The sequence below is a fragment of the Mobula hypostoma genome, chromosome 27 (genome assembly GCF_963921235.1).
Source record: "Mobula hypostoma chromosome 27, sMobHyp1.1, whole genome shotgun sequence".
NCBI lineage: Eukaryota > Metazoa > Chordata > Chondrichthyes > Myliobatiformes > Myliobatidae > Mobula > Mobula hypostoma.
In genome coordinates, this window is record NC_086123.1 from 19,188,529 (window position 1) to 19,201,619 (window position 13,091).

At 41.7% G+C, this 13,091-nt stretch overlaps 1 protein-coding gene across 1 annotated transcript in view; it reads right to left on the reverse strand.

The window, feature by feature from the left end:
* Positions 1 to 13,091, reverse strand: part of mlxip (MLX interacting protein) — a 102,464-nt gene that overhangs the window by 25,087 nt on the left and 64,286 nt on the right. Inside the window, exon 10 of the mRNA XM_063034452.1 lies at positions 4,618 to 4,724. Coding sequence (XP_062890522.1) covers positions 4,618 to 4,724 — 107 coding nt within the window. The remainder of the gene's footprint in view (positions 1 to 4,617; positions 4,725 to 13,091) is intronic.

The following is a 13,091-nucleotide window of genomic DNA, read 5'->3' on the forward strand; positions in this document are numbered from 1 at the left end:
TTACTGTCTCATTTCTAAATTTAACTGATATCGAAGTAGGGTTTTTTTTCGAGCCATCTACAAAACATCATGTGAAATAAAAAAAGACTCCAAAACCTGTCAACAATTTCCTAAAAATTAAAAACCAAAATTGTAGGGCTGAAACACTATTCATCCTCTTTCTAATTACTATGCTAACTTTCCTCAGGTGCAATATATTACCTTACCAGCTCACCCAATTTATTGATGTAGAAAATTGGAGGATCACCTGTTTTCAATAAGAACATCGATGACTCCTCCATAGAGATTGAGCACCAAATTTCTTGGTGTTCACCTGGTGGAGAATCTCACCTGGTCCCTCAACACCAGCTCCATAGCAAAGAAAGCCCAGCAGCGTTTCTACTTTCTGCAAAGGCTGAGAAAAGTCCATCTCCCACCCCCCCATCCTCACCACATTCTACAGAGGTTGTATTGAGAGCATCCTGAGCAGCTGCATCACTGCCTGGTTCAGAAATTGCACCATCTCAGATTGCAACACCCTGCAGCGGATAGTGCGGTCAGCTGAGAAGATCATCGGGGTCTCTCTTCCCACCATTACAGACATTTACACCACACGATGCATCCGCAAAGCAAACAGCATTATGAAGGACCCCACGCACCCCTCATACAAACTCTTCTCCCTCCTGCCATCTGGCAAAAGGCACCAAAGCGTTCGGGCTCTCACAACCAGACTAGGTAACAGGTTCTTCCAAGTCATCAGACTCCTCAATACCCAGACCCTGGACTGACACCAACCTACCACCAACCTACTGCCCTCTACTGTGCCTACTGTCTTGTTTATTATTTATTGTAATGCCTGCACTGTTTTGTGCACTTTATGCAGTCTTGGGTAGGTCTGTAGTCTAGCGTAGATTTTGTGTTGATTTGACTTGACTTGAAGAATAAATCCCCCTCTCTCTGCAAGTTCCAACAGTATGGCAGATTTTGAACACACCAATCCAAAATGAAGATAAAACAGCATTCAAGATAAATGGAGTTAAGATGGTTCGAAACGGCGACTCCTTTGTGACCTTCGGGCACAGAGCTCGTAAAAAGTGACAAAACAGACTTTTTAGCATCGTTGTTGTTATGTCTCCCACTCGCTGTGAAAATGGGGGACACCTCTCTCTCCCTTGCCAGGGAGAGAATATGTGGGTTGCTGAATGCCGGATGAAATGCAATAGTCCTTTGGGTAACTGCGAGGTCTGTGTCTTTGCTATCGCTTAGCTCACGCTTGAGCTCGGTAGCGGGTGTGCTTTTTGTTTGGTGGGGGGGCGGGGGGATTATTGCTTACGCGCAGGAGGAGAGCTGGGAGGGACTTTGGGGTTCTCACGTTTAACTGTTGTTCATTCTTTGGGGCACTCCTCTGTTTTTGTGGATGTTTTGAGAAGAAAAAGCCTTTCAGGATGTATATTGCATACATTTCTCTGACATTAAATTGAACCTCTGAAATCAGGAAAATTATAATAGTAAAGCACAAATCTGGGGAAAGGTACAAGATGATCTCAAAGGCACTGAACATAACTTGGAGCTCAGTGCAGTCCATCGTGAAAATGTGGAGAAACAGCTTCACTGCTCAAGTCAGATTGCCCTTCTACACATAGTCGCTGGAGAAGAATGGCACTTGTGACAGAGGCTACTGTGACGCCAAGAGTCACTCTGAGTGAGCTGCAGAAGAAGTGGCTGCAACTGGAGATGAAGTTCAACGCTCCTCAATCTCTAAGGCCTTGCACAAAAAGGGTATTTATGGAAGAGTGGCAAGGATAAGCCCTGGCTAAAAAAGAAAGCATATCCCTGCCTATAAAGAGTTTGCAAAGTGGCACTTAGAACATGCTGTAAAGATGTGGATCTTTTTGGCCTTAACACTAAGTTGCATGTAAGCAACAGGGACTGGAAATCTGGTTAGTGTTGATGTGAAGATGAATGCTGCTAAATACAGGCAGGCCCTGGATAAAAACCTACTAAGCCTGTACCAGAAAGCTTGAACTGGGGAGGAAGTTCATACTTCAGCAGGACAAAGCAATCATGAAGTGACTTCCCGATCGAACATCCCTGGAAAGACTGCTGCTCCCCAACTAACCTGGCACAGCTTGAGCAATTTTACAAGGAGGAATGGGAAGATCTTGCTCCATGATGTTGAGCAAAGCTAATAGAGGTTTATCTAAAAAGATTATTGGCTATAATAGCTGCAAGAGGTGGTTCAACTAAGTGCTGAGCAAAGGGGGATGAATACTTTTGAACTGCTGACATTTCAGGTTTTGAATTTTTAGTTTTTCATTTTCCCTAAGCATGTCAGACCATAAGAGACAGAAGCAGAAACCAGCTATTTGGTCCATCAAGTCTACCCTGCAATATTTTCGAATATTCTCTCCTTTTAGAAAATAATCTTTGCTTTTATTTCTTTTATCATACATCTATACATCATATATTCCATCTGCCACTTCTTTGTCCATTCTCCAAATCTGTCTGAATCCTTCTGTGGCCATTACTTCCTCAAAACTACCTGCCCCTCCACATATCTTCATATCGTCCACACACTTGGCCACAAAGCCATCAATTCCATCGTCCAAATCATTACTCATTACAGAATAGCCTAAATGGCTCTTGAAGATTAAGCAGCAATATAAACCAATCAGCACAACTTTCAAGGAAAGTTAGGGACAGATCCCTACAAACTAGATTAGATTAGATTAGATTATGAGGACACACAGTCCTCTTTTATTGTCATTTAGTAATGCATGCATTAAGAAATGATACAATGTTTTTCCAGAATGATATCACAGAAACACATGACAAACCAAGACTGAAAACTGACAAAAAACACATAATTATAACATATAGTTACAACAGTGCAAAGCAATACCGTAATTTTATAAGAACAGACCATGGGCACGGTAAAATCTCAAAGTCTCTCGAAAGTCCCATCATCTCACGCAGACGGTAAACCTCCAGCGCTGCAAACTTGCCGATGCAGGATCCCGGAAGCATCCGACCACAGTCCGACTCCAAGTCCGTCCGAAAACTCCGAGCCTCCGACCAGCTCTCTGACACCGATGCACCGAGCACCATCTCTGCCGAGTGCTTTGACCCCAGCCCCGGCAACAGGCAATAGGCAAAGCCGAGGATTTGGGGCCTTCCCTCCGGAGACTCTCGATCGCACAGTAGCAGCGGCAACAAAGCGGGCATTTCAGAAGTTTCTCCACATGTTCCTCCGTGCTTCTCACGTCCGTCTCTATCAAATCAGGATTGTGCACAGCATCCTACTTCACAGATACGATATTCATTCGGAATGGCCGCATACACTGCGTCGTGCCGCCGTCTTCTCCTCCCTCCTAGCCTTCAAACCAGGCTACAAAATACTATTTGCATCTATTCTTTCAATTCAAACTGCACATGAAAATATATTACCCATGTTTCGAATTATTTACTTTCATCTCCAGCGAAAACCTGCCAAATGGGAAAACAGACTATCCATTCCCTGTTGCAATAGGCCCTAACAGTGCTGTTACATTCAAATTTTAAAGAGAAGGAAGTTGGGACCATAGGTGATTTTAAGAGCAGCTACTGGAAAACTCATTTTGTGTTCATTGACTCCATGTTCAGAGTGTGGGAGTGCATTTTAACTGCGAGATGAAGGACCGGTTATGGAAGAGGCTGCATTTCGTTGTCCTAAATGGGAAAAATTCAACACAGCAATCTTTTAAAGCAAGAAATTTAATTTGGTTATCCCTGAATTGTTGTTAGGGCAAAATGCAGGACACACTTAGCTCACCAACAATAGCCAAAATCCAGCTTCAAGGCCAGAGAGACGTGTGTGTCTTCAGATCTTTGAGATATGTCTTTAAAAGGAGCAAACATTTTATAAGCAACAGCATGGAATATTGAAACACGTTTTAAAGTGTTGTCAAAAATCACACAAAGTGTTGCTTAGCTCCCAGGTGTTATGTATTCAATTCTGCATTTAAAAAAGGTGGGAAGACATCAACAGATGCTTAGAAGAGGTTGAGTGCAAACGCACAAGAAAAGTAGGATTTTGGTGAGAAACAAGAGAAGTGGACTGTCTGGCAGAAGAGAGCTGTGGGGATCAAGTGAAAGTGCTCCAAGTGAGGAATGGTTACAGTGGGATAAATAGAGGCAAGGAACAAATACACTGTCCACTACTGTTGCAGTCTCTTTCTCTGGATGTGCCAAAACAACAACTTGTTTCCAATGGTAAAACTAACCAACCATCAGCCTACACGTTTAATACTAATCAGCAAAGAAACCAGAGGCAAGGTCAAAATATTTTGAAAAGTTAATTCACCCATTGCACCACAGATAATAATCTCAAGGAAAGATCTAACAAAAACATAGATATGTGACCTGGCACGGATCTGAGATTTACTGCTTTGACTGCTGAGGGAGCTTTACTGTAAATCAGTCTGAGTTGATAAAATGAAATCTCTGCTGAGCAATTTGTTCCATTATTTATCTAAGTAAATTATTTTTGATTAAAGTAGGTTTCTTTATATCATTTATAGAATTAAAATAGGACCATCTTAAAACTTGTTTTAAGCCATCCAGTTCAGAAGAAATAAGAAAATCCCACGGGCAGCTTACGGTGGCAATGGCAGCTGGTGTGATAACAACACTGGGTTGGGTAACTCTACACGTCAGTACACCTTCAGCTTTTAAATGAGTTGGGGTTACAAGGACTGCACTGGAGCCTGCAAAAGAAAAAAAAATAGTGTTAAACCTAATTTATATAATGTGGAAAAATAATCTGTTCAACACTTTCGGCCCTACTACTGTCTGAAAATTAACATGATTGCTTGTCAATTCAGGCAAGTCTTTTCAAACAAGTTTCTCCTCCTTGTTTTTCTGTCAAATGCTAAAACACTGCTATAGGGCTAAGTCATTTATTAAAAATGAAAGAAAATGTAAAAGATCAAAATGTAGTCAGGACATATATACATATACATATATACACACACTATAGTTCAATGTTTTGTCATGAATACTCGGAAAGAACTATTTTCTCAGAAATGTTTTGATTATTGCTTTTTTCTAGATTTCACTGAACTTCTATTAAATAGAAATAATATTTCCATATCCAGTTACTACAAAGTGTTCCTTCAGGTCTATAACTACTGAAGTGACTACTACCAATAAACTGAAAGAAAAAACATTGGAAAATAAACCATTGTAACTGTTATGTAGAACTTAGATGAGACCTGTAGTTTCTGAACCAACAAGGCTCGACTTAGAGCTGAAAGGAAAGACACCAAATTCCAATTCAGGTGGTATGTGGTACATATGATAGCAAATCTTCCTGCCTGTTTCCAATGTCCTCCTAACCAATAAAGATCATTATTTTGAGACCGCCATTAAAGGAGCTTTGGCAACTGGCTGTAGTGCAGCACATGTGGATGCAGTCAACATGATCAGATGTCAAATTGATTTCCCGTGCATCCCATCATTGATTTCTAAGAGCTTTTCAGATTAATACCAACTTAGTACTTTACGGAAAGTTGATGAACAGTTCCAAAATGTTGGCAAATCAAAATAATCTTATTGATAGGTTGTAAGAACATAAAAATATTATGCAGAGTGAGCTTGCAGAAGAACAAATCATTCTCAAAGTAAAAGATTTACAATTCTGAGGGATAGTATAAGACATAATTTCTTATTCACTTGCCGTTGCAAGAAAAAGTTTGTGAACCCTTTGCAATTACCTGGTTTTCTGCATTAATTACTCATTAAAATGTGGTCTAATCTTCATTTAAGTCACAATAATAGTCAAACACAATCTTCCCAAACTACTAACACACAGAAACAATTTCTTCTCATCAATTCTGAGTACATCATTTAAATAATCACAGTCTAGGTTCTAAAAAGTATGTGAACCTCTGGGGTAATGCCTTCGACAAAAACTATTTGGAGTCAGGTGTTCCAATCGATGAGATGATTGCAGGTGTGGGTTGGAGAGGTGACCTGCCCTATAAAAAAAGGACACACAAAGTCAGGTTACTGACAGAGTCTGCTCTTCTTAAGAAAGATCTGTTTATGTGCAGCATGCCTTGATTAAAACATTTTTCAGAGGAACTTAGAAGGAGAATTGTAGAGATGCATGAAGCTGGAAAAAGCTACAGAAGTGCTTCTAAAGACCTGAGTGTCTATCAATCCACAGTAAGAGGAATTGTCTACAAATGGAGGAAATTCAATACTGCTGCTACTCTCCCAAGGAGTGGGCATCCTGCAGAGATCACACCAAGAGCACAACTAGCAATGCTGAGGCAGGTGAAACAGAACTCAAGGGTAACAGCAAAAGACCTGCAGAAATCTCTTAACTTGCAGAAGTCTCTGTACATATGCCCACTATAAAAAAAAACACTGAACAAGAATGGTGTTCATGGAAGTACACCACAGAGGAAACACAGCTAGGTCCAGACCTTAACCCAATTGAGATGCTGATGTATGACCTTAAGAGGGCTGTTCATGCAAGGTGTCCCAGAAATATTGATGAACTGAAACAGTTTTATATGAAGAAATGGTCTAAAATTCCTTCTCGCTGTTATGTAAGTCTGATCAGCAGCTGCGGGAAACATTTGGTGGAAAGTTCTACCAGTCCTTAAATACAAGGGTACACATACTTTTTCCAGCCTGGACAGTGAATGACTAAACAATATGTTCAATATAGATATGAAAAGTACAATTGTTTGCCTATACTTTAGGCAGATTATGCTGGTCTATTATTGTGACCAGACCACATTTTACGAGTTATTAATGCAGAAAACCATTGTAATGAAAACCACTTGTAATTAATTGCAAAGGATTCACAAACTTTTTCTTGCAACTGTACACACATATTCATTTCAGCTTTAGATCTGGTCCATTTGATGCAAATCAATAGTTTGTTTTAAATTAATTTAAAGATATCACCATCCAGCTCTCCCTCCCAACCTGTCCTAACTACATTTCCTAACCTGTATTTCCAAGCTCCAGCAATTGTACAGAAGAAGGCATAAAGTTAGTTGAAACAATCACCAGTCTTGAGAAAACTAATGTCTCATATAAAACAGCTAAGCAAATTTCCTGGTGAAAATTTTTGAAGTCTTTAAAACACTGTGTTCAAGGGTCAACACCAAGTAAACGTATACCAAAAATCAATTGGTCAATTAAACAACACATATCAAAGTTGCTGGTGAACACAGCAGGCCAGGCAGCATCTCTAGGAAGAGGTACAGTCGACATTTCGGGCCGAGACCCTTCGTCAGGACTAACTGCAAGAAGAGCGAGTAAGAGATTTGAAAGTGGGAGGGGGAGGGGGAGATCCAAAATGATAGGAGAAGACAGGAGGGGGAGGGATGGAGCCAACAGCTGGACAGGTGATTGGCAAAGGGGATATGAGAGGATCATGGGACAGGAGGCCCAGGGAGAAAGAAAGGGGGGGGGGAGAACCAGAGGATGGGCACGGGGTATAGTCAGAGGGACAGAGGGAGAAAAAGAATGTGTGTATATAAATAAATAATGGATGGGGTACGATGGGGAGGTGGGGCATTAGTGGAAGTTTGAGAAGTCAATGCTCATGCCATCAGGTTGGAGGCTACCCAGACGGAATATAAGGTGTTGTTCCTCCAACCTGAGTGTGGCTTCATCTTTACAGTAGAGGAGGCTGTGGATAGACACACCAGAATGGGAATGGGATGTGGAATTAAAATGTGTGGCCACTGGGAGATCCTGCTTTTTCTGGCGGACAGAGCGCAGGTGTTCAGCGAAACGATCTCCCAGTCTGCGTCGTGTCTCGCCAATATGTAGCGGGTTAATTAAACTTTTGGCTAAAATATACACTCGATGGCCATTTTATTAGGTACACCTGCTCACTATTGCAAATATCTAATCGGCCAATCATATGGCAGCAGCTCAATGCATAAAAGCAAACAGACGTGGTCAAGCGTTTTAGTTGCTGTTCAGACCAAACATCAGAATGGAGAAGGAATGTGACTTAAATGAATCTGACAGTGGAATGATTGTTGGTGCCAGACAGGGTGGTTTGAGTATCTCAGAAATAACTGGGATTTTCACACACTTCGGTCTCTAGAGTTTACAGAGAATTGAGTGAAAACAAAAAGCATCCAGTGAGCAGCAGTTCTGAGGGCAAAAACACCTTGTTAATGTGAGTGGTCAGAGGAGAATGGACAGGCTGGGTTCAAGCTGACAGAAAGGTGACAGTAACTGAAATAACCACGTGTTATAATAGTGATGTGCAGATGGGCATCTCTGAACACATAACATGTGAAACTTTGAAGTGGATGGGCTATGGCAGCAGAAGACCATGAACATACACTTAGTGACCATTTTACTGGGTATAGGAGGTACCTGGTGAAGTGGCCACTGAGTGTAGGCTCACTGATCAGATTGGTTGGCTTCCTATTCCAGACTAATCAAAGTCATTTATCTAGCACTGATCTGAAAATGAACAGCGATGTGATATGCTCATTGAGTAATAAAGAACTGAGACAGGGCTTTCAGCCAAACTGATCCACGCCGACCACAGCATGTTATATGTCAGCACCAGCTACTCGCATTTGGCCCATAACCCTCCAAGTCCGTATCTTCCATGAACCTACCCATGTGCCTCTTAAATGTTACAACTGTACCCACCTCCACCAATTCCTCTGGCAGCTATAAGCTCACTACCCTCTGTGTAAAGAACAGTACCTCTCAGGTCTCATTTAAATCTCTCCCTTCTTATCTTGTATCTGTGCCTTCTATTTTTGGACTCCCCAAGCCTGGGGAAAAGATTATGACTGCCTGCCTTATCCATACATCTGAAGTCACCTCTCATTCTCCTGAGCTCCAGAGGAATTAAGATCCAGTGTTGCCAAAGTTCAAAGAAAATTTCTTATCAAAGTACATACATGCCACCATATACAACCCTGAGATTTGTTTTCCAGTGGGCATACTCAGCAAATCGCAAACACGAGGAAATCTGCAGATGCGGGAATTTCAAGCAACACACATAAAAATTGCTGGTGAACACAGCAGGCCAGGCAGCATCTACAGGAAGAGGTACAGTTGATGTTTCGGGCCGAGGCCCTTCGCCAGGACTCAGCAAATCTATAGGATAGTAACTATAACGGGATCAATGAAAGATCAACCAGAGTGCAGAGACTGCAAATGCAAATATAAATAAATAGCAATAAATTCCAAGAATATGTGATAATGAAATAAAGAGTCCTTAAAGTGAGATCGTTGGTGAAAGGAACATTTCAATGATGGGGCAAGTGAGTGTAATTATCCCCATTTGTTCAAGAACAAACACAAATTTGAGCAAACATCAACAAAAAAAGGGGGAGGGGGGGGAGAGGGAGAATGAGTGAATAAATAAAGAACCCCTCCCTATAACTCAGGCCCTTTTGTCAAGGTATTATCTTTGTAATCTTTTCAGAACTCTCTCCATATTGGTTTCGTCTCTCCTAAAACAGGGAGACCAAAACTTTACACAATACTCCAAGAGCATGCTCAACTTATATAAAACCATGAGATAGGAGCAGAATTTGGCCATTCAGCCCATCGAGTCTTATAGAAATGAAGATGGAACCAAAACCAATATTTTTTAAATTACCATTATAAATTATAAACTGTCTTGTGCCTAAATAAGGTGCAGATAACTGACAGCTACCAGATCACTTGTAAATGTCCTTAGAGGAGGAATGAAGGGGGCTGAAGGGAGAAAAGTAATGAATGTCAGTGACTGGTATCAGCATTGTGTCATTTTCATGATGACTCGTTCTGGAAATACAGTGCAAAGTTCTCACATATATAGAGAATACCAAGGGCACTGCAATCAGGAAAGTCAGTCAGAAAATGTGTCATGATTTGGGTGGCACAGCAGCATAGTGGTTAGCACAATGCTTTACAGTAGAAATGACCTGGGTCCAATTCCCACTACTGTAACCAGTCTGTACGATTTCCCCATGACCACATGGGTTTCCTCTGGGTTTACTCCCACAGTCCAAAGTCATACCGGTTAGCAAGTTAATTGGTCATTGTAAATTCTCCCACGATTAGGCGAGGGTTAAATTGGGGGGTTGCTGGGTGGCGTGGCTCAAAGCGCCGAAAGGGCCTATTCCGCGCTCTACCACAAATAAAAATATAATCGTCCCTCAGTATCCGCGGGGGATTGGTTCCAGGACCCCCCCCCCCCCGGGAATGCTCAAGTCCCTTTTATAAAATGGTGTAGTATTTGCATATAACGTACGCACATCCTCCCGTATACTTTAAATCATCTCTAGATTACTTATAATACCTAATACAATGTAAATGCTATGTAAATAGTTGTTATACTGTATTCTTTAGGGAATAATGATAAGAAAAAAAAAGTCTGTACATGTTCAGTACAGATGCAACCATCGTAGCTCTTCTGGGAACGCTGATGCTGCCTCAGCATCAGCCGATGTTGATTCTCCCGTGATCTTTAAGTTCTTGAGGCTGTAGCGCTTTACATAGCTAGCCAGCCATCCCTTACTAGCTTCAAACTCCTTCCTCTCGCTCATAACACAAGTAGCGAACGAACGGGACGCGAGGCAAACAATGCTCAAACAACGAGTGCTGGAGAGAGACTGAGGATCTGTGAAATGGTGGGAGGCTACAGCAGGGTATGCCCACACATCACTTCATTCGCGTGGATTCAGTGGAGTGCTCGGCGCGCGGCAAATTCAAGTTTTGCTTTTTGGATGCAAACACGAGGAGTTCTGTAGATGCTGGAAATTCAAGCAACACACATCAAAGTCACTGGTGAACGCAGCAGGCCAGGCAGCATCTATAGGAAGAGGCATAGTCAAAGTTTCCAGCCGAGACCCTTCATCAGGACTAACTGAAGGAAGAGCTAGTAAGAGATTTGAAAGTGGGAGGGGGAGGGGGAGATCCAAAATGATAGGAGAAGACAGGAGGGGGATGGATGGAGCCAAGAGCTGGACAGGTGATTGGCAAAGGGGATATGAGAGGATCATGGGATAGGAGGCCCAGGGAGAAGGAAAAGGGGGAGGGGGGATAAAAACCCAGAGGATGGGCAAGGGGTATAGTCAGAGGGACAGAGAGAGAAAAAGGAGAGAGAGAGAAAGAATGTGTGTATATAAATAAATAACTGATGGGGTACGAGGGGGAGGTGGGGCACTAGCAGATGTTAGAGAAGTCAGTGTTCATGCCATCAGGTTGGAAGCTACCCAGACGGAATATAAGGTGTTGTTCCTCCAACCTGAGCGTGGCTTCATCTTGACAGTAGAGGAGGCCGTGGATAGACATATCAGAATGGGAATGGGATGTGGAATTAAAATGTGTGGCCACTGGAAGATCCTGCTTTCTCTGGCGGACAGAGCGTAGGTGTTCCGCAAAACAATCTCCCAGTCTGCGTCGGGTCTCGCCAATATATAGAAGGCCACATCGGGAGCACCGGACACAGTATATCACCCCAGCCAACTCACAGGTGAAGTGTCGCCTCACCTGGAAGGACTGTTTGGGGCCCTGAATGGTAGTAAGGGAGGAAGTGTAAGGGCGTGTGTAGCACTTGTTCCGCTTACAAGGATAAGTGCCGGGAGGGAGATCTTCCTTCTCCCTGGGCCTCCTGTCCCATGATCCTCTCATATCCCTTTTGCCAATCACCTGTCCAGCTCTTGGCTCCATCCCTCCCCCTCCTGTCTTCTCCTATCATTTTGGATCTCCCCCTCCCCCTCCTGCTTTCAAATCTCTTACTAGCTCTTCCTTCAGTTAGCCCTGACGAAGGGTCTCGGCCCAAAACGTCAACTGTACCTCTTCCTAGAGATGCTGCCTGGCCTGCTGCGTTCACCAGCAACTTTGATGTGCTTTGCTTTTTGGAACATTCTGGAATTTTTTTTTCCAATATTTTCGATCCGTGGTTGGTTGAATCCGCGGATGCAGAGGGCCAACTGTAAACTGGATAAAATAATAAAGTGGGTAGAATAACAATTGAAAAAATTTTAATATAAAAGCAGCAAGAAAAAATTGTAGGTGACAGATATGCCAAGAAAGTGTTTTTATTGTCATGGATGAAGTTCAAAAATCCCAATCTTAGCCAAAAAATGTGAACAAAGAATATAAGTCTGTGGTATACAATATCAAAAAGCATATAGTTCAGGTCAGGCAACCCAAAGCGTGGTTATTGTAATAGTCATTTTGGGAGACAGTATTGTCGATTTCCAAGACCAATGGGCCTAAGTTAGATAAGACTGGAGAATATTTAACTCCGAAGAAGGTGATCATAAAACTATAAACTGTGTGGAAAGATAAAATTTAAAAGAAAATAATTTGAACTTAACTGCAATCTGCAGGACAAGGGACAACAATTTCAAACATGATCATTTCAAATTTAAGACTGAGGTGAGGAGATATTTCTCCATTGACAATACACACTCCCAAATGTAATACCACAGACCAAACCCGGAATGCTTTATATAATTGTGGATACTGTGGTTAAATGGATGTTAGGGACAGAGTATATGACTAGATTAAGTTGAGCCAAACTGTTCTTATCAACTTTAATACCTTGCAATCACTTGATAAGTTGTACTTAAACAACAGAAAAATTGCCAATTTATTGTCTTAAATCATAATATTTAAGCACAAGTAGCAACTGATTAAAATTAGCTCAAACTATTAAGCCATTCAATCCTGCAAAACTTTCAAATTTGGAGAGCAAATCTAACAATGTATTATTACTGGTTCAATAGATTCACAAAAATTGAGAATATTATTCAAGCAATCAAGTTCTGCTCAATCTTTATGGACCAATGGTTATATCTCAGCCAGGAACTACGTCCAAATCTGAATACCATACTAGAATAGATCTCAAGAGCTTATAAAGGAAGCACGGGAGTTTCACTAAAATGGTAGCGAAGTTCAAAAGTTCGAAGTAAGTGTATTTTTTTTAAATATAATTTTTATTAAATTTTCAAAAAGAATACATGAAAAGATAAAATCTACCCACCCCCCCTCCCCTTAACCCTCCCCCCCCCATATATAGTCCTACCTAAAAAGAAAGAAAGAGGAAAAAAAAAAGAGCCGCCTGGGTATTG